At 39.0% G+C, this 23,114-nt stretch overlaps 1 protein-coding gene across 2 annotated transcripts in view; it reads right to left on the bottom strand.

Moving 5' to 3' along the window:
- The window catches only part of LMBRD1 (LMBR1 domain containing 1), a 65,205-nt gene extending 47,064 nt beyond the window's left edge, over window positions 1-18,141 (bottom strand). Inside the window, exons 1-5 of one of the 2 annotated variants that reach the window (XM_041477484.1) lie at window positions 18,030-18,141; window positions 17,385-17,561; window positions 8,798-8,858; window positions 5,377-5,474; window positions 4,346-4,410 (exon numbers count right to left, since the gene is read on the bottom strand). In XM_041477484.1, coding sequence (XP_041333418.1) covers window positions 4,346-4,410; window positions 5,377-5,474; window positions 8,798-8,858; window positions 17,385-17,561; window positions 18,030-18,086 — 458 coding nt within the window. In that variant the 5' untranslated portion in view covers window positions 18,087-18,141. Of the gene's footprint in view, window positions 1-4,345; window positions 4,414-5,376; window positions 5,475-8,797; window positions 8,859-17,384; window positions 17,562-18,029 lie in introns of both variants that reach the window. The other variant, XM_041477483.1, reaches the window with a different exon arrangement.
- Window positions 18,142-23,114: the final 4,973 nt, after the last annotated feature.

A 23,114-nucleotide genomic window follows, 5' to 3' on the forward strand; every position in this document is an offset into this window, starting at 1 on the left:
GTGTATGTATAGTCAGGCCTGAGGTCTGATGAACCTGTCCTCTATTTACTCCATTTCTATTTACCTGTCCTAAAAGAGGTAAGGACTCCACACTCAAGTATAATTAAAAGACATATTAATATAATTTACTATCCTGGTTTGATTCATATGCAGAAGAGCAAATAAACTTTAAGCATCAATTGAGACAAATTCTCATATAAATATACACTTGTGAAAGCCAAAATAAAATCAATAATTTCTCAAACAAGCATTGAAATATAAAGGGACATGTTTCTCTTCCATTATTACAACTAAACACATCTGCTCCATTCCATTCTTTGTTTTGTAGTTGGCCCAGAGAGCTGAGCTGCAGAGAAATTCACTAAGTTTTTTTGTTCTTCCATTAAGCACACTAGCAAAGAATGCTCAGAGAACAATGTCAGGTAAAACAGTCCCCTAGCTGAAAGCTTCCTGTTGTCATCATCTAAGGTCAACTAATAAGAATAACTCTTCAGCACCTGTACAGAGAAAACTGCTGAGTTTGTAATAGCTGGAAACACAGTGCCTCCATACCAAAAAACCACTGAAACCACAGTTTGGGACAAGAAACAGAATGTCTATAAGTCATGGGGAAGACAGATTTGAAGGGAAACACTTTAGGCAAAAAAAGAAAGAACTCAAACCTAAGTCCATAAAGAATGTTCACAAGTATCAATTGGACTTGTATGACAAATTGATACAATTTGTACAACATAATTAGACTCCTGCTTGAAGTCCCAAACAAATACATATATTCCAGGAGCAACCTCAAAGTACAAAACAAATGCTTTTGCTTCCAAGGTTAGGGCTAAACCAACTGTGTCCACATATAATCATCACAGCAAAACCAAACTGATACTCTGCCAAAAAGAAGTTGACATTTTAAAAGTCAAGTTTTTAATTTCTAAAGAAAGCTTCTTGACTGTGCAAGAGGCAGACTGAGGGCTAGCATTTGCTTACGTTGACACGTGCTTGTTGATTTAGGATTTAGTTCTTGTATCTGCCTCTAGTAGTAATTCTTTCTGTACAACAGCATCCAGACAAAATGAAGACACAGGCACTAAGACAAATTTAGGCAACATTTCTTCTTACAAATGATAAGAAGAAATAACTACAGGTTTATTTGCTAAAAATGTTTAAAGTAGACTGAGAACGTAACTCAGCTCAAGTCCTTTTTATTTTAGCACAACTACGGATTTGTGGACCTGCGGACCCGGCTATTTGTGGACCTCATGCAGGAAACAAACAAGATGGAAGAACATTTTAGGATATTTATAACTTGCTTGCTTTTTTTTCCTACTGAGAACAATAGGATTTTTTTTTTTTTTTTTCGCTGAGACTACTTACAACCAGCATGTCAAAGGACACTAATCAGAGAAAAAAAGGGTTTTTTTTTTTTTTTTTTTTTTTTTTGCTGAGACTACTTACAACTAGCATGTCAAAGGACACTAATCAGAGCAGGGGCTACTGAACACATTATACTTTTCAATCAGTACTCAGATAAACCTTGACTGAAGAAGACGGACATCTGATTCTGTTCCTGCTCAAGTCCCATGCACCAAAGGCCCCAGAAAGGAACACAGGAGTTATAAACTTGGAATGCAAGCAAACAAAACAGCTCAGCTGTGATGTCTGATACTTGGAGTTATGGACACAAATCAAATTATTAACTGTGGTAATTTTAAGAATAGAAGCAAATTGCTATGCTGTTCAAAACACATCCTGGGTAAATTATGATTAAAATCTAGATCAATATCTAGGCTGCAGAACAAGGAAAGTAAATGCAAGACAAGCAGTTTAAAACTATTCACTCTTGGCAGGGCTAATACACAAGTGTAGATGGATAAAGTTTGATCCTTAAATCAGAGTGTCATTAACTGTCATCCTTAGGAAATTATTTTTCAACACACCAGATTTAGACTCATTTCCTTAAGTGAGTTCTGCTGTGATATAATTTGCATAACTATTTATAGGATAATTAGATATATTCATAGCTTTTTAAGAGCTAATGGTTCTGGAAAATTTAAGGTAACCAGTTTAATTCTAAACACTGACAGCCAGAGAAGCATGCATTCTGGAACCAAATGTTCATTAGCCTCAAAAACTGCCTTTTTTTTTCATACTAGACTTCTTCAGGGTTCCTTAATGTAGATTGCAGTATGTCAAGCCCCTTGACAAGCACATGACATTTAGAGACAGTAGAGGGAAAGTGCCTAACTCATGGGAAGGGAAAGATATGATAAGTAAAAACTAGTTCTGAGCATCCCAGTATACATTTGCCCTACACTTTGCTTTTCATGGTACTCTGCATCAAGTTATGTGCAGAGGATTTAAGTATTTCAGACATGCACACTTTTGCCAGACAACTGTTTTGTAACAGACAAGTAAAGTAAGTACCACAAACACTACTCCTGATAACAATTTGGACAATAACATCCTGCTCACTGAGCTGTGTTATCAAGTCAGAAAAACCTCCAAGACTACATGGCACAAAACACATTTGTTTCCCAAAAAAGTCACAATGATCTCTAGTGGAGCAAGGGCAACATCCCAGTAAGAAAAAGACACTCAAACTTGGAGCTTAATATATCTTTTATAATTCATTTGAGCACAGCTGAAAACTTCCTTATGTAGAACTTTAAAACAATTTTTTGACCCTTTTTAATAATACAGATTACTTCCTAAACCAATCAGAATGGAGGCTGTCTGGCTATGAGACACTAGTCATGTAAGCACAGGAAGAAGGACTATTTGTTAGGCACTTATCAGGAAATATTCCTACCCCCCCCGCCCCCCCGCCCAATCTGTGTGCAGGAGCACTCTAGTCCATTAAGCCTAGACACCTAGAGTCAAACCCAGTACACAAAATTCCAGTTTATTTTAACATTACTCTGATCCTAACCACCAGTGACAGAATCACTCACTACTGCAAGGCTAGTCTTCACTACCACATTCAGTCAAACCACACAGATAGAAACTTCAGCTCCAACATGTTTATCTCCTTCTGGTCATACTGGAATTCTGTGGCCACTCCCTGCCCCTGCTACGAAAACAGCTGACTAAGACAGGTAACCTTCTTCAGAAAAAACACACACATGAACACTGAGACACGTGCTACTTAATTTACATAAAACTATGCTGGAAATAGAAGTCACATTTTTCTTCAGCACAGTCACCTCAGCTACCTCTAAAACTGAGCCTTTTCCCCTTGAAGGAGTCTTGCAGTTTCACTTCAAAGGGAAACACAAGAATTACCTTTTTCTATTCTTACTGGGAGGGAGGAATGAACATGCTTACACCTACTGAGGATTTCTACTAGAGACACTACCAAGATTTCTAAACTTGGATGTGTTATACAATACATCTATCTATACCTATGATGTGAGCTAACTGTCAGAAACAGCTTTTGCCAGAAACTTTAGTCATATTTCTAGACAATGATTAAGGTAATAAACTCCTAAAATACTGTAAGAGCAAACACTTTTCTTTCACGTAAAAGGACAAGGCACTTGATAGAAATGTACCTTTAACTTTTATCAAAACTAAAACAATATTCCAGTAAGATGGTATACAACTGGAAGCATTAATTTCTCTCTGGTTTCCACTTCACGCTCCAGTACTTGGATATGGATCACTTTAGCATACATTTTGCAATTTTTACCAACTTTATTGCTGCAATCAAAATGCTAAAAAGCTTATGACACAGCAGACATGAGAAAGATTCAGTATTGGTGTACATGTCATGCTTAATGGTGATCTGAAATCCATTTTCTGCTACTACTTGGAGTTTCAGAATAACAGCACTTGCTGCAAACAGCTTACTTCAGTAACATTTGCCTTTTAAACAAATGCCAACAAAAGCTTTATCATACAAGGCACTAACATTCTTCAGACAACATTTCTATTTAGGAAAGTATAAGCACGTAACATTGAATCATTTTCCTAAGAAGCTGTTTTGCAATGTCCATCTCAGAAAAACCACTTGAGAAAAGCAAAAACCTATTTGATGGACATAGACAAGGACAAATTTTTACTCCCTGTAGTACACTGAAGCATTAATGTAGTTGTGTCAAAGCCACTGTGTCCTTGATACCAACTCACATCCAGTCAGCCTAGAAGCACAAGCAGCCCCACAACTCAGAAAACAATTTGATCCTCCACTTAAACGCTTACCTTTCAGGTACATAATTCTCAGGATACTTAAGCCCTATTAGTGATTAAGCTGATGTTGATTATACAGATTGAATGTATCATAATTTACCTCTTAGATGCACAGAACTCTGATAAACAAATATTGCATAGAACAGTGCTCAACACAAATACTTACCCAATTAACAGAAGAACTGCACAAATTGTGATGAATCCCAGAGTGTATTTGAGTGCAGTTTTAACCTGCTGAATATTAAAGAGAAAGTTAATACATTGACATAAAAGGAATATAAAGGGATTTGTGCAAACTATGAAGTAGTATACTTAGCATAAGAGATATTCTCCAAAATCCTCCATACAGAGTATGAGTAGTTTTATACATAAGTCATAAGCATACATTCTTGAAGCAGCTCATAGCTTGCAAACTGTGAACAATGACATATAATTCTGCTTCCATCATAAGCTATGCATCTGAGCAGCTGTGGATGGAAGCCTGGATATATTCACTGCAAATACACTCAAAGAAAACACTCACTACTAATACTCTATATTATGGCTATTATTAAAAGTCTTCTTATGTTAAGGTTACAACTAAACAGAAGGGATAACAATCATGGTTAATTGATTATAAGATCCTTTAGAAAAGTATTTTCATTTGAAACATAGCACCTTCCTGGCACGCAGTTACTGTGTTCCCTGGGAGGTCTCAAACCAGTGCATTGCAAAAGTAAAAATGTTACTTCAGGTAAATTACTAGTGCCTACTTCAAGAAAAAAAGCAAACACTACAGTAGGAGAACATGAAATTTGAGTACTTGCTTCAGAATCAGAACCATCTTCCTATTCTCTACTTTAAAAGCTGTCACTATATATGGCTTTTATTCTATGGAGTCTCAAGAAGTTTTAACTTCCTGTGTATGAAACCTTCCACAAAAAATTTTTAAAAAGTCTGAAGACTTCATGAAAATACAGACATTACTTATCTCACTAAAATTTCATTTCATGTGAGACCACAGTGCTTAGACTAGACAATGTCAGACTACGTCTTACTAAGCTGCTCCAGGATTTTTATGGAACTATAGTAATAGACTTAAGCATCACAATGTTAATACCACTTCTACATTAAAAAAAAAAATCATTCTTGCTTTCATATTTTGGCTATATTCATTTGCCTTTTCATTGCTTGGTGCATTTGCTTGAGTAAACTTACTGAGCATGTGTTGCCATCATCTTCTTCCTTCTCCTCATAATAGAAATAGACAAAGGGAATCCACAGAAAGACGCAGAACAGAATGATCGAGTACAGAGCTAGGAGGAAGAATTAAATGAAGACACAGTTACATTGGCACTTCATTTACTACACAGTAATTCAAAGGAAAGAGTAAAACATTCATTTCCTCTCATTCTAGCTCTTGATTTCAAGCACTGAAAAGTTAGTACAAGTCACTAGCCAGCATACAAACTATTACTGTTTTGTGAATTCCAAAGAACTTTAAAGTGAACCCTTTCAGACCAAAGATTTCAGATCCATTTTCAATTCAGCAATAAAAAGACTAGAAGTAATCAACTGTATGCAGGTGATATACAATACTAGCTCATTAGCTAAAAAGCACTGTGGAAAAAAAGCAAGCTAAGCCACCCAATAACAGGCTGTCCAAAAAAATGCATACCAAATTTAATTTAAAGGTATTTGGATCACTGGACTCAGTACCAGATTCTCCTATTAACATAAGTACATCATGGATGAAAAGACATGGCTGTTACTGACCTCAATTCACAAAAAAAACCAAGCTGTAGCAATGTAGTATCATCACTTCATGATCCCTTCTTAAAAGCTTCTCCTAGAACCAGACCACAAAAATATGAAGTCATAGAAGCCCAAATTCTTGTGTTGACAACTCAGTGTCAATGACTTATAACACACTTGCAGTAAGCAGACAAAACTCCATGTAAAAATCATCCAAGTAATACCACTTACCCTTTTGGATAAATTCTTACTCAAAAAATTTTAACCTAGGAATCACCATACTTTTGCTGACTCAAAAAGGAAATGGAAAATCTGAAGTTTAGCACATACCTCAAAGCACACATGAAGAGATACCATAAAATTTAGCACACAGTCCCTGTCACACTGTAGCTGGGATTCATCTAACATATGTAGGTCAAGATCTTGGTCTATCTCACAAGCAGATTAGAATCTACCAATAATACCCTGTCACTATACATGAAATTTCATCAAAGGACACTGAACATCAAGATGACTCCAACAGGTAGCAATTTACTCACTAGAGGAAGAGCTACACAACACACCTCCAGGTTACTGTCAGTTGTTTCAACCTCATTCTTTGTGATACAAAGCAAACTGTATTGGACAGTTTTCAATTATAACACTTTCTGCAAAAGAGTTTTCCTTCCAAACAAACTGACAGGGTTTTTTAGAGAATTTGCCAACTATTGATCATTGTTCAATCACTGAAGTACTGTGAGGCATGTTCTACTACATTTGGGGTTAGAAATAGTAACACACTAAGCCACTATGGCTTCAAAGCAATTATTAGACTGCTTTCCTAAGAAAAGCTGTTAGGCTGCTCAAATCCCACTTCAAGATACAGTTATTTCAAGCTTCACTCTGAGAACTACCTCATTTACCATTCTACCAATACAAACTGATTCTACTTTTGTATCAGTCTATCCAAGAAACCAGGTGGGTATGAGAAACAGAGCACTTTTCAGGGGTCTAACAACTATGCAAAAGAACAAAAAAAGCTTTTCTATATTTAGTTACAGCTTTATCAGTAAAAAGCAATGCAAGTAGCAAAGTAATGATTAAAATTCTAAAATATCAGTTAAATCCCAGTCTTAACATTCTTGCTACAACTACAAGTGATTTGGATTGAAGGACAATGACTTAAGTGCACCAATTATTAATACCATAAATTGTCAATATAACTACACCAGTCAAGTAGGATCTATATAGTTATCTCTCCATTTTCAGAAGACACAAGAAAATACTGGTATTCACATTCTTAAGTACAAAAGGGTACTTCACTTCTGCTCATCCTGTCAGTTAAAAAAAACCTACTATCAAATACTTTCCCAGGAAGATAGCAAAAAAATAAAAAGTGGAATAGTATTACAATGGAAGAGTTGCTGAACTTTCTCCTTCTCAGCTGTTCTGTCACTATGCTGGGCAACAGCAGCAGGGCACTAGATGATGTAGGAGAGGCATTGTGTTTTTATATATGATTTTTGGAGACTTCTGGAAAACAAGTTACTATTATTAAACATACCTCTAGGTATAAAACCAGTTATGAAAAAGTGTATCTAGTCAAATTAAGATGACAAGAGAAAAAAATTTTAAAACCATGTTTAAATCTCTACCACCATCTGGAGGACATGCTATGAAATAAGATATTTTCCTACAGTGTTTCAAGCAGACCTGTCCAGAAAAATTGGGAAAACTGCTTTTGTTTTTGGCCTAAGTTTAAATCGTTTTCAAAGAATTAGTTCAAGATTTATCATAGCATTCAGCTAACCCAAAACACCTTACAAAAATTCATCAGTCTCACAAATCTGTAGCAAACAGTGCACAGAAGAGCTCAAAGATTATTCCACCTTATGAGTTGTGAAATATTTGGTCTGTTAAACAAGACTTTGGCAAACTACAATGAAAATAAATCAAATACATATCAATTTCACTATTATAAAGTGAAGAATCTGTGTTAAAATTGTTTTTTGAAAACAGAAGTCTTCTTACTACTTTTGACTTTATTCATTTTTATGCTAAGTGAAGCCTATTCTAGTTTGCCACTATCATTGTCAGGCAATAATTAATCCATAATTTAACAGATAAGTCCACTATTTTAAATCATTTCCTGATCTAAAAATATTGTCAAAAGAGCCACAATAATCTAAGCAAAAAAGCTTCAAGTCTTTGGAAATGTGACCAAAACCAGACATCTATCTGAGTTTGCACCATTAACTGAAAAAAGTATTTCACTCAAACTGTGTTGAGCACACTTCTATACCCACTACATATATCCATGAGTAGTAAAACTTCCCATAAGTTTCATAAGGACCACCCAAAAAACTGATATAAAACTATGCAGAGGTTTGCTAAACAGTTATTTTATTTCAGTCTACTTTTTTTAATATCAGTTATAGAACTGATTACCAAGATTACCACTTTTGAATCAACTCCTTTATGCTCCTCCACAGTAACTGCTACTTGGAACACTGCAGTTACTGAATCTGAACATTTAGTGTTGCACTCATGGCTGCATGAACTTTACACATGGTAGAGGAGTTTCACACTGCTGCATATATAAGTGCCATAAAAGTTACAGGAAAACCATGCATTTTCCTTAAGGGACCACTAAATACACAGGAAACATGTGAACCACAGATTATACAACGGAAACCACCAGCCTTTTCATGAACTGGCTTCAGTATATTTACTTTTTTAGGGGGCTCTTGAAGAGAAAAAATATTCTCTTAAGAGCACTAAGTATAAGACTGATGTTTAACCAAAACAGGACAATGCAATATGACCTCTAAAAACTTCATTACTTCACTTAAAGGTCCTATTACTTGAAAAAAAAAAAAAAAAAAAAAAAAGCTAAAATACTTACTGTAATATCCATAAAGTACAGTGTCTTCAATTTGTCTTGAAACATTAGCATCAGCCCAGACCTAGCAATAAAGGATAGAAGCATTTATTATCAAATGTAATAAAAAAAGACTACACAAGACTCGGCCACTAAAGGACACAAATGAAGGGAGAGAAATAACAATTCTACTGCTAAAGAATTCCATGCTAGAGTGCTAGCAACAGTGAAAATCAACGGGCAAACAGGAATAAGTATAGGACAACTTCACAAAAGGAAGGTTTTAGACCCAAAGGAACATTAGTTTTGGCAGCTCCCACGTATGTTCTGCTAATTCCCACAGAATCTTTGTACGAGTCTCTGAAAATAATAATAGAATGGCCTGGGTTGAAAGGGACCTTCAAAGATCACCTAGTCCATTCATCCTGCCATTGGCAGGAACACCTTTCACAAGGTCAGGTCACTCAAAGTCCCATTCAACCTGACGTTGGAATGCTTCCGGTGATGGGCATCCACAACTCCTGTGGGAACCCTGTTCCAGAGAACCATCAACCTCAACATAAATTTCTTCTTTATAGCTAAATCTACATTCTCAGTTTAAAGCTGTTACATTTTCTTTTGTGTCTACAGGCCCTGGTCAAAACTGTTTCTACATCCTTCTTTATAAGCTGTCTCTGTATTGAAAGGCTGCAATAACATCTCCACAGCACCTTCTCTTCTCCGTGCTGAACAACCCCAACTCTTTCAGACTGTCTTCACAGGAGAAGCGTTCCAGATCTCTGACAGTTTTTGTGGCCTTGTTTTAACAGCTTTCTTGCGCAATGGGCCACACATGGGTTGGACAAAGTACACAATGTACACAATATTTCCATCACAGAACAGCTTTGTTTAAAATTCACACATACAGATACAATACTTAGACATAAGAATAAGAAATAAATTTTTAATATGCTCAGTTGTATATAATTCATTAACTTTTATTTTTATTAGTTTTTACATCAATTTAAGCTATCATCTCCTTTTTCAGAAGTACAAGACTTGACTTTTTTCTATGAACAAGACTTGAATTACATGAATATTCAACTTAGCAATATCTAATTTTACAAGTCAAATTCCAAGAGCACTTACATCCCTTATTTGAACAAAAGCAAAAGTAACTGCACTACTCAGTCCTGAGGAATGGTCTGGAGAATGGAAGCAATGAAAGTACAACTATGTTGGAAACTGCAGTCAGCCAGTGAAAATCAAGTGAAGAGCAGTGAAATCAAGTTTTTGTGCCCATTCCCTCTCCTCCAAGAGAGGAATATTGGTTTAAGGAAGCTAAATATTTTATAACAATCACTGGCAGACAAACTCAGGAATTGAATACAACGGTCCAATGCTGCCTGTATAGCTTAAACATATTTCAGAATTGTTTTAGTTTTGTGGGATCCAATATATATGTGGTCAAGAGCAAAAAAGTAGTTATCCAGAAGCACAACTCTTTAAAAGCTAGAGAACACACCAACATAACTGAATTGGTGAAAAAAAAAACAAAACAAAACAAAAAACCCAGTCCTGTCAAAGCTTTTTCATTTCTGTGTGCAGGCTCTTTCTTTCTTCAAACAGGTAAAATCAATCCCTTTTAGTTGTAAAGATACACACACACACTAACAAGGATGATACGAAAATGCAAATGAGCACAACATTTGTGCTCTCATTGCTCCCCTAAGACATAAAGACACTGGCATTTGGTTTATCAGTTCTCTCAGAATTGCATAAAGTCATCTGGAATATGGGCTTGATGATATACCATGAACACTTTTTCAACTACCTCAGAAAATCAGCACCAGCTTCCTTTTTCTTACTATATTAAGACTTCCAGTAGGTCAGTTTACATTAAGCTTCTAAAATTCACTGTATGAACTAAACTAGATTATCATCCAGCTGAAATTTGAGTAGATAAATACACATCCATTTTGACATCTAATCAGGAAAAAAAAAGGATGAAAAATATTTTAGCAGAAGGGGAAGAAGGAACACCCGAATTATCTGTCAGGTACACAATAAGCTCAGTCTTTGAAGACTGCCAGGCTCACACCAAACAGATTTTTAAAAAACAAATTTCTAGGCATTTGTATTAAAATATACCACAAAAGAATTAGATTACAATAAGAACAGATACAGAACATTTAAATTGCCTCACGTTATATATTAAGAAAGTGCTTATTTTAATTAAGCCTAAGGGAAAACCAAGATTGAACTGGACTGTTTGCATCGTTTGATTCCAAGTAGCTATTGGAAAAAAGGTCTCTCCTATGAGCAATAGAGACATTTAAAATGCACAAAAACCAAGAACAAACAAGAAAAGCAACAGTGAGACCCAAAGTTTAAGAGAGTTTAAGAGGCACAGCTGTTGTACAGAAGAGGTAGCTAGTAATGGAAATACAACATGACTTAGCTGCCCAAGAACTGCTTCTCCTTCAGCTACAGAAAAGCATTTTTAACACAATACAGATGAAGAACACTAAACATTGCATTTGCTTTTCATTTTTGTTTTTTAAATCAAGTTACATACAGGATCAGAGTATTATACTGGGAAACATACACTACACCACAGTAAAATAGAGAGCTGCTATATTACACTAAAACTCAAATTGCAAATGTGTGCATTTCACCATTACTTGCATCTGCCTCAGAATACAAACTTTGCATTATCTGCACAAGAAGAATATGTAATGCAAACAACTTAATGGTATACCGTAATTATATCACCTTTCAGCTGCCAAAGCCTCACATTTAAACAAACCACAAAGCAAAACACTTAATTCTAACCGGCAAATTATCCATATGCACAAACCATCCGCAACACAAAGGCAGCAACCAGTTCACCTGAGCTGTTTCAAAGGCTACTGACAGCAGCACTGTCTTGTCAAAAGCAAGCACTGCTAGCTAATGCGTATCAGAGCTCCAACAGTCCCATCCTCTCTGGTGACATACTAGGCTGCTAGGTAATGGAATTGACTCAACTAGCACATCCAGGACTCAGCTGAGAACTCATTTAAGCAGCCTCCTAGATCTAGTCTTTTTCTTTTCCATTCATTACAACCCAAGCTTACAGTATATACAGTAAATGGCTTAGAAGCACAATGATTAGGGAGGTAAAAATTCACACTGCCTTCAACAAACAGTTTAAGGTGTCAAAATGGGAACAAATTCTCTTAGGACCTGCAGAATTCAGGCATTCCACACTGTTGTGCCGTACTTAGTTTCATTCATGCAGTTTAGCAAACACGTATCACCTTTAAAATACCTGTACCAATGCACTGTACTGAGACAAGGGAAACCACAAATTGCAATGATATGTGCAATGAGCATGATGAACCATATTAAACTATTATGCTTAAGTATTTTGTAACTTAGGTCATGTTAAAAACAAGTGTAAAAAGTACATATACTCTTATAATGCTACGTAAGTAAAGATATAAAAAAAGCAGCTTAAGACACTTTAAGTTTACCTAAATGCTAAATCCAAAGCAAAGTTCCCTTAGAAGATTAATTTTATAATTATATTCATGGAAAATTAGTTACAAAGAACACTTGCTCCTGCATTAATTATTGAGCAAAGTCTTCTCCCAGCAACTCTGTCCAGTTAGTGACTCACGTTAACATATTTTAACAGAACAGTACTATTCAAACTGTACAGATAACTTCCGCAGACAAAACTATTGCAAGTTTATCTGACTTTCCACTGTTTTTGGTGAGGAACAATCATGAATTTTATTCTTTTGTCCCCACTAAATTTGAAATTTTTACTTTCACTGCTGGACCCTGTACAACTTTCATGAGTACCCAGGGAAGCTAGCTCCCATTCTCTGCAAATATCCCTTTACAGAGCTTAAAGTTATGCAACAATATTTGTGTATCTCAGTATTTGTGATGTTTGATCCAATGCAGATGAAGCACTCATTCTTCTGACTAGCCTCTCCCAAAGCATAGGCAACAAAAGGAAGATGCAGTATGAAAGACTGGAGACCATGTCATAGCACCGTTAGATACAAGGAAATTTCGTATCCAGATCTCAGATTTTCCAGCCTGTTACCTCCAAAATGGGACAGTGCCAGGATTTTGACTGCCAGATGCAAAGTAGCATCCAGAAACAGCTCAGCCCCATCTGCCTAGCAACAATGTTTTGGCAAAGTATTATTGCTTCATAACTAGCAATTCTTACTCGGGAAGGAAGCATGGTCTCAGTCAAGAATAACTTCTTAGTAAGCACCTTTCTAAAAATAAAAACCCTGGACATTTCTAGTGGTTTTGTATTCTGAGCATCTACACAATGAGTTGCTCCCCTCTCATCCTCATAAGATGCAAAAAACCTTAAATGGTCTGCAAAAAGTACCTCCCATGAAGCAGATGCTACTCTTTGAATCTTTAAGAGGACAACTGGCTTTTAACAGCTCATGTAGACACCCAAGGCTTGTGACATTAAGTCTTAACCAGACTGAAAGAAGCCACTGGCTTTTAACTTCATATAGTAGCAAGAATTCATGCATTTCAAAAAGGAAGGGAAAGGTTTCATCACCTTCTCTGCCTTCTGCTAGAACAGTAGGAAAAAAAGATAGTACAATGATGTGAGCATCCTTGTTTCAAGCAGTCTTCCTGCTGCAAGAGAGCATCAGCTATGCTTTAAATATTTATGAGACTTGTAGGTCAGACCCAGAGAATTTGAGTTCCAGCAGCAATATCATGTTTTTAAGCTATGGCGAGATTTTCTGTTCCTATGTGCTTGTTTTAAGTCCAACAAGTTTTCAGATCAAACAGATCAGATGCAACTGGATGCATTTGAAATCCTTTCAAACAAACTAAAGCACTGACAGTGCTCACAGTCAAAACCTTTGAGCTGAAGTGCTGCTGTTGAATATTATCGGGTCTTCAAGTACAAGCTAATACTCAAGTTTTTATTAGTATTAAACCAAAATCCTCCTTTCCTACTTAACAGTACTAGGAACCAAAGTAATCCCACCCTCCAGGAAAGGTATTACAGTGAATTATACTGTGTAACTGCTGTGCAAAACGTGCCAATACAAACTGGCTCAATTCACTCAGTATAAAAACTTTAAGATAATATTTGTTAAGTTGCAGAATATGGTGAGATACACCATTACGTGCTAAATGCTACAAGCCACTTTTACTAAAAGCAATAATTTGTAGTAATTGAAAGATGTATAAACAGTATCTTACCAGTCCTGTTGAAATGAATAAAACCTCAAGTTAACAAAGGCTCACCAAGGCATAGCATACAGCCCTTGCCAAGGAAGGCACTTCAGAATACATGATGAAAAGGGGCTACACAACAATTTAAAGTGAATTCCCCCAGAAAGCAGGATAATATTCACAACCTTCAGAAAAAGATACTCTGTTGGGTATTACTCTTTGTAGCCAGGACATACCACCTTCCCTTATCACAGAACACACACAATTGTCAAGGAGAACTTTGAAACATCAAAGCCTTCAATTTAACCTCTGCTGTTAGTGTAATGTGATGCTCCCTAGGTTTGCTACAAGCTTATTCATCTTGTAAACCTTCAGCTATATCTGCAAGTTGACAGTAGGGTCAGATACATCAAAAATGAACTGAAAGTTCACATATAGCACTTCTTTCAAGTTGAGCACCCTTGTTTCTCATGACTCTTAACACTGATACCAGGAATTACCGCTGGGATGTATGGTTGAACCAACAGGGGCTCCCAGGACAAGTGAAGAGATCTGAATCTTGACTCCATGTTTTAGAAGGCTGATTTATTATATTATGATATATATTTATACTAAAATGCTATACTAAAACTATACTAAAAGAAGAGAGAAAGGATCCATCAGAAGGCTAGAAAGGACAGGAGAGGAATGATAACAAAGGCCCTTGACTCCCAGAGAGTCCGAGCCAGCTGACTGTGATTGGCCATTAATTAGAAACAACCAACATGCACCAATCACAGATGCACCTGTTGCATTCCACAGCAGCAGATATTTATTGTTTACATTTATTTTCTGAGGCTTCTTAGCTAGAATAGGAGAAAAATCCTAGCAAAGGATTTTTCATAAAATATCATGACTACAGGAATGTAGAGGAAAAGCGTACACACAGAAGAAAAAATTTTTACTTAGAATCTGGATAACTGCCACTACTCTTTTGGCATCAGCTCTGAAATCATTCTGTTGGAGTTTTTTGATGAACTACTAATTTATCTACAGAAAATATCATCCACATCTGCTACCTGGATCTCCCTCAAAAAGCCACTGAGAAGATTAAAGACTTAACTCACTCTGCCCATCCAAAGCAACAAAGGTGTCCTGCCAGAGTCATGGTCCTTCAGACCCCAGCATCATTTATAGGGTCTTGGAAGTGTTGGATTTGAAAGAATGGTCCAGAGAAAGGTCAGTAATCTTCAGGAAATAGTCTAAACAATAGTCTAGACAATAGTCTAGACAATTCAGTCTATCCTACTTGCAAAGCAATGGCAGGAAAGAAGCACATGTTACTGAGGACAGTTTAAAAGCTTTAACAATTAATGAAAACCACAGAATCATAGAAAATCCTGAATTGGAAGGGACCATCAAGATCAGGATCCACCAGGATCACCACTCCCAGTCCTGTGCAGGACACCATATGCCTCATTTTAAGCATTCTCAGCCTCCTACCTCAACATTACCCCTTCAGTGAAATTACTGCATCAATAAAGCTGTGTTTACCTATGGGTTTCTAGGTTCTGACTGCTTTCAGATTCACTCAACTTAGAAGGCCACATTAATATTTCTGTATCATAATTTCAACACCTGTGTTTGGCTCCAATGCTTTAATGTCAGTAGATCTCGTGTTATTTCCGCAAAGCTAGAAAGGTAATTCAGTTGAGACTTAAAAGACAAAGAAGAATGGTTCTTCAAGGCAGTATGGAGTATTTTAACAAGCCATGAGAAGTACCTACAAACATTAGGAACTAAGCAGGGCAAAGAAGCCTCAAAAGCATATGCAAAACGATACTTGACAAAAGAAGTGTTTACCACAAACATGAATGCTTGCCCTCAGTACAATTTTTAAATAGAACCTATCCACCTCACCATATCACAGCATATGTCCATTAACAAGGAATTCTACCCCACAAAAAACAGTATTGTAAGTAGTTTTCCTTCTAGTAATTGTATTTCCTTAAATAAAAATTTGTAGTGACTGCATGACCACCTCTGATGACCTGTTCTCACAAGCTTGTTTCTAATCAGGCAAAGTACACATTAGCAAAAATGTGTTCTTTGCAGCAGGGAATTCTGCTTAGTCCCCACTAGATGTGCATTTTTCAGCTGGACCCAGCTGCACCATGGTTATTTCTCTAGATAGTCACGCTCAATGTATTTAAGACTACTATTTTCATTGAATTACTGACATATGAAAGATCTCTTCCATCTTCTATAACGACTTTAATTCCAAGCAAGCGAGACCTGAAAACACAAACTTTTCAGAACAGCATTGAGTAACAGCTTAATTTATTCTGTATCAACCATGAGCAATAAAAATGACAAAAAACACATCACAGCTCAATTCTAAAGGCTTCTCATAACTTGCATTTATATAAGCACCAACCAAAAAGCACTATATTAACTGCAAGCTGGTTTTGAAGCACTACACAGATCTGGCAAGACCTGTATCTTCCTTTGGAAGTAGGACGGGAAGGGAATACAACCTGGTGTGCAGGCATTTACCTTTCTCCCACTCTATCATTTATTTCAGAATCATAACTTTTACAATAGATCTAGTTAGGCTCCAAACCCAAGTAAGTTGTTATTCAAGTTAGCTACATGCTCCAGTTCGACCTGTTGTTACTCACAATGTCCTCGCCAAGACACCAGGTCAATACCTTCAAGAATTCTTCTTGAAAATTCAAGTAATATTTGAAGCATTGGGAAGAGCTCTTACAGAAATTCTTAGAGTAGCTGAACAAGTACTCATGTCATTAGGAACTCATTTTGCACAGCAACCCCCTGCAGTTTATACATACAGTAGTTCAGTTAAGGCTTTATCAGCCAAAAAGAGATACTACAGCATTCCCCTCTGCTAAGGGTTTCTGCAGCTTTCAAAATGCTTGTTAATTCAGACTTTACATTGCAGGTAGATTATCACAGTAAATCTTTATAAATCTTTAAATGTTCCAGTACCAATTTTTTTTTTGCTGACAAAAAAGACAACTAAAACAGTCCTAAGTTACAAAGGGGGAATACAGTGTAGTTTTGAACAAAAGTGCAACAAGTTTTATTCTACAATGCCCCATCATGATGCACTAAAAAGCAACACTTAAGCAAATTGCTTCTATCTTCAGGTCCATCCACTCTTATGCACAACAGAAGGAACAAGCATTTGGAAATGAGTAGAATATCTGAGAAAGCATAGAAGTCAAAACTGAAATCCAGTTCAAATACCAGATATGAGTGTTTTAGCACAGTGCTAGTACCCAGCTTTAAGAAAAGTCAAGTCACTAAAACAGATATTAGCACTAGTTTCAAACACTTTCACAACCCAGGACCATCCTTTTGCAATACAAGTGCTTGTTTTGAAGAAACAATTAACATTTTTTAAAGTCCATACCTTAAATGTACCATTTTGGTTTTTCATGTATGAGACCAAAAATATGTCCACTGGCAGGAGCGCTGATGTGATAAGAGCAACGGCCAAGGCAAAAATCGCTGTTATGGTAGAAACCACTTCACTTTCCCGCCGACTCTGATACTTGCGCACATAAACCCAGCAGAAAATTAAAATGGCCTGAAATACACAGGGAAAAATACTTATGAGCTGTATATAACAGTGTCAGCAAGTAGGTACTGATGTTAGACCCTGTACGGATGCCTGGCATAGCATCAAGACACCTTTTACCTGAACCCTCAGCACCCAGGCTGTACTGACCACATAAGTCACTCCTCCTTAAGAGCAGCTTGAGCAACAACACCGACGCTCACACACGGAACACGCGAAAACACAAACAGCGCGGCTCCCGGGCACAAGGACAAGGCAGCCCCCGCTCCCACCTCTGCCCTGCGGCATCAGCGCCGAGGCACCCGCGGGAGCCGCAGGGGAGCACTCGCGGCCGGGGCAGCCTCAGGGGCACGGCGACCGGCAGGGATGTCCAGCACTGGAGCAGCGAGCGGCCGAAGGAGTACCAGCCGGCCTAGGGAAGGGGAGGGGAGGGGATGTGTGAGGGTGCCGCCGCAGGGCGGGAGAGCCGCCTCTCACCAGCAGCGCCAGGCCGAAGAGGCACCATCCCGTCAGCAGGTCAGACGCCGCCGCCATCTTCACTTCCGTCAGCGGAGCGCGGCCGCCCTGCCGAGGCGGCGCTTAAAGCGGGGCGGGCTCGCGTCACCGCGGCAACCGCCCCACGCCGCGTGACGCCAAGCACCCGCCCCGCCCCCGCCCCGCCGCAGCCGGGGTTCCTGGCCCTGCTGGCGGGAGGGTGGCGCTTCCCCGGGGTCAGAAGTGACGGGAGCCGGGAGTCCCCCGGCCCCGTCCCGTGGCAGAGCGCAGCGGTCGGGGGGCCGGAAGGGAGAATCGGGGTGATGAAGAGCTGTCCTCACTTTTGCTCCCGACAAGGGTTTGCCTGTCCTTCCCTCCTGGGGCTGGGTGGCTGAGAGGAGGCAGCGCTCGGTCCGAGCGGGCCCTTGCCTGAGGGACCGCGGGAGGGGAGGAAGGGGGTTTGAGGAAAGGTAAAAGGTGCGCTAAGAGGTATCAAGCACGTTCGATCCTTTTGGTTTTGCTTCTTGCTGTAAAAGTATCTAAACCGTCTCCCTGCGTGGCCTGCCGCGCCCGGAGCGCCGGGCAGGTGTGCGGGCGGTGCCGGCGGGACTGGGCCGATCCCGCAGGGATGTGCCGGGAGGGTGTGCGGGAGCTCCGCACCTCGGTGCCCCTGGCCCGGGCTCGACTTAATCGCGATAGTGCCAAAGTTCAGGCAGGATCCCTGTCTGGTGAGAAGCCCCTCTTCGGGACGCCGTGCCCGGTGTGAGGGCAGCCGTGGGCCGGGAGGGGTGTGGGGTTAGGAGGTGCCTTGCGGAGCTCGTGCTCCCGAGAGTGCGGATTTGGTGGCACGGGGAGTGGGAGACCCTCGTCTGCAAGGTGCTGCCGCATGTCTTAGTCTCTACTTTGCTCTAAGTGCTGCATGCATACAGTCAAGTCGTCAAGGTTGGAAGAGACCTTTTAAAATCGTCCAGTCCGACCGTCCACGCAGCACTTGCCACTGTGACCCCTAAACCACTAAACCGCATCACCCAGCACCAGATCTGGACACCTCTTGTTGGACCCCCAGGGATGGGGACTCCACCACCTCCCTGGGCAACCTATTCCAACGCCTGACCACCCTAACAGTGACATTTCCCCCCATATCTAATCTGAATCTCCCCTGTCTCAGCTTAAGGCCGTAAGGTTGGGTGCAAAGGGGTCTGTCTGCCCGCAGGAGTGCCCAGGGATAGCCTGGGCCCTGTCCGGAGCGTGGGCTGCTGTGCCAGGTCTCTGCTGGGTGGGTAGGCAGCTCAAGGTGGAAATGTTTAGGAGCCTTGCTCGTTCCTCAGCCTTGGTGCGAGGGACTCAGGGACCTAAGCAGGCAGGGGTGGCCACTTTCATGTCCTGAAGCAATAGATGTGTTTCCTATGTTTCCATTTGCTGTGAGAACAAGTGTACTCCTTAACTTACTTGTTATGCCAAGTAAGAGGAGGTTGAAATTCAGACTCTTTTTGTTTGTAGCCTTGTGAGAAGAGACTGATCTGGGCAGGGGAGCTCAGCCTGGGAGGGATGAACTTCCAGGTGCTGTGAGGCCAGTGGGGTGATGGCAGCTCCTGGTATCAACAGTGCTCATGAACAAAGTGTGAGGTCAGATAAATGGAAGGACTTCTTGTGGGCTCATAGCCTTGAGAGATCTGTTGAAGGGGCTATGAGAGCCTTACCCAGACTGGTTTTTGTCCCTGCTAAGACTTAATTTGTATGGGGGACCATATATAGGGGACAATAGTATATGGTGGTGCTTATGAGCTATATCCAGGGAATCTGAAGCGTGTGCTCAGGTGGATGAGTTCTCACATAGTGGAATAGTTTTGTTACAAAGTGGCTGATAAGTTTGCTTGGCTTCAATTTGCTGTGACAGTGTTGTGACAGCACTCACAAGCTATGAGTGGGGTGGTTGGGGCAGCAGGAGTTCAGATATGCTTGAAGCTTTGCAAGAAAGGGTCCTGTGTTTGGGAGGACAGGAGAATTGGAAGCTTTTCCTCAGAGCAGTGGATGTGTGCTGTATTTCTCAATTTGTTGCCAGGGCAGTGTGGAAGGCACTGGCATGTGGCAGCATTCATTAAACTAGTGATAATGGAGCTGATGAGGGTTCTGGAGAGCTTGTAAACCTTGCAGGTAGGTACCTGCAGGGGCTGTGCTGGCTCATGGAGGGAAATGTTGCTTGCAGGGGCAAATACCTGTGCCATATATTAAGTTACTGTAAGAAAAGTGCAGGTGGAAGCAAAATGAAGTGAATATTCACAGGTGCTTGGATGATTGGTTATGGGTGCAGCTTTTATGTGCGCTTGTAGCATTGCAAGGAAGGGTCTGCTGGTGGAGAAGTGTGGATGATTGGTTATGGGTGCAGTTTTTATGTGCGCTTGTAGCATTGCAAGGAAGAGTCTGCTGGTGGAGAAGTATTTTTTGGGAGGCTGATTCTGGAGGGGCAGGTGTTTGTGCTGTGTCTTGTTTGGTGTGAGGGTAGGGGCAGTAAGCAGATGGCTGTGCAGTGGCTGTGCAGCTCATGAGCTAAGTGGGTAGTTCATGATAATCTGACCTTGTAGTCTGATAAGAAAAGCAGCAGATACTATAAAACTGTAATTAGTTACAGGCCAGTAAGCATATTGTGTATGTCCTTTTAGTTGTTGGAGGCGGGTTTTTTCTTTGTATATTTTACTATTAATGTGTGTGTATTATCTCCACCACAGAAAATATTTCCCTGGATGTCATTACTATTAAATATGTATGTTGTAATTCAAAATTGCCTAAGAACCCATGAAGAATTAAAACCCTTGAAGAACTACATTAAAAATAAACTATTCCCAAGAGGGAAGGGAAGTTGCCCTTGGAGTATATAAAGTTTTTATGTTTTGTACAGCACACCTTTACCAATAAAATATTGATATGCCAAACATCAGGGACCTGTAACTGTTTAAGAATTAAGGCTGCTGTTAAAAAAAAAAAAAAAAAAAAAAAGCTATAGCTCTATGCTACCACAGTTCTTTTTGTTTAGAATCAAATGGTAACATGAATATTTAACTTGCTATAGTAAATAAGCCATAAGTGTACTTCAGCATGATCAAAAAATCTTTCATTCTAAATGGCTGAGTTCATACAGTTTAACAAAGATTTTAAAAAAAAATCAACCACACAAAATTATAGAGTTTCCACTAACAGAAAAATCCAGTCTTTGAGTCTTTTGCTGAAATCTTCCTGTATTTTTGCAGTAAATGGTAATATTAAAGAAATTCCCATCATTCTATCAAATCTATTCTTTTTTGGTAAATATGGTTGATAACCTAGTTTTAATTGGGTAGTGGGCAAGCTTTTCAAGGTTTCAGTAAAAAATGTTATGTCCCTGTGTGTAAAATGGTTAGTGTAATTCATAGTTTAAAGGAAGAACTCAAATTTTTGTTGGAATGGAAGTAATGCTTTGAAGTACAGAGCAGGCAAAATGGAAGTTTTTCTTATGTTACCACTATGGTATCTGAATGTGTTTGTTTTTTTCAATACCATGTCACCACTAGTATTCTGAATGTGTTTTTCTTATTCCATGAAGTTCAGGGTTTATAAATTCAAATTATTTTATCCTTTGTTTTAATAAAAAAAAAAAATCTTAGCAAATCTTCATCTGAGGAGTTATCTACAAAAAAATTTAGAGAATCAGTTTAATTTATTTTTTTTTACCATTGGGTGGGACGCTGCAGATGTCAAGTACACAAAAAACCACTTTAATGGCAAAACCAGTATTTTTTTTTTAATGGTATTCAAATAATGACCTTTGTCTACACATTGTGCCAACAAAAGTCACATAAGCATAAGTCTTAAAAATGGTATTCAATTTATGTGTTGACTCTAGTGAGGAGGTGGAAATTTCACCCGTTGTTACTGTTCCTGAAGAACCTAAAACTAACATTTTTCATGCCTGTATTCACACAGCTCTTTTTGTAAGAGGGTGCTCATGGATAAATTGGAGATGAGATTCCTGAGTACTCACGTTGTCTATTGACAGCACTACACTTGAGGATAAATTGGTTAGATGTTTCATGGCATGTCAGGGCCGTGTTTGTGTTTCTCATTCACTGTAGACAGCCTCTAGGATGGCTGGACATAGTGTCCCAAGTCTACCTGCATTTTATTCAATTGCAGTGTTATGTCATGGGGTGAAAATGAGCAAGGACAGAACAAAATTACATAAGGCAGTGGGTCAGTAAGAGTAATCAATGTGAGACCATGGGTCAAGAAATAAGAAATGAGGCAACTGGTTACCAGCACAGAAGAAATATTTTCCCTCTATAGAAATAGAAGAGGAGGTGAGAAGAACAAGTGTACTTTTTTTCTGCAGAAACTTAGTGCTTGAGAGAAGGTAGATGGTTGTGGTATGAGCCAGCAGTGAAGCAGCATCATTAATACTGAAGTTATTGATCACCTACAAGCTGAAAGCTAATGTGATACCACATTGAGTGCTTGGGATCCTCATGATCAGCAGTGCTAGTGTTGGCTGCAGTGCTGTGCACCAGTGCATGTTTCCAGCAGCCAGGTTAAGCTAGCATGGTGTATAGAAAGACTTCAGTAGTCCCTGTTGTGCTGGTCTCTCCTACACTTCAGTAGTGGATGTGCCTCTTTTTCTGCCTACACACAGAAATTTGTCTTGTGCTCTTTCATTCTTCTTTGCTCTTGCTAGTAAAAGCTTTTCATCAGGATGCCATCATGTGCAGCAAGATCAGTGAATGCACTAAAGAGAGGGCATTCAATTTGTGTAGGGCATTATGTGTGGAGTTAAGAGTGAGAAGAAGAGTACAAAAAATGATTTCTGTAAAAGTTTTCTGGGTATGTTTATAGCAGGGGTTGATAACTGCAAGTTAATAATTAAATGTCTTTTAAAAATTTTTTACTGTACACAAAAAAACAGGGAGGATTTTAGCGAGTCATTGAGATAATGTGTGAATGAAAATAGAATGAGTAAGTCTAAAGAGAATGCTGTTACTGTATTCCTTAACAAAACCTTATAGGCATTGTGGTGGTAATAGCCATAGTGTAAAAAATTAAAGAATTATATCAGTGGACTTC

Source organism: Pyrgilauda ruficollis, unplaced genomic scaffold, assembly GCF_017590135.1.
Source record: "Pyrgilauda ruficollis isolate IOZ18807 unplaced genomic scaffold, ASM1759013v1 scaffold40, whole genome shotgun sequence".
Taxonomy (NCBI): Eukaryota; Metazoa; Chordata; class Aves; order Passeriformes; family Passeridae; genus Pyrgilauda; species Pyrgilauda ruficollis.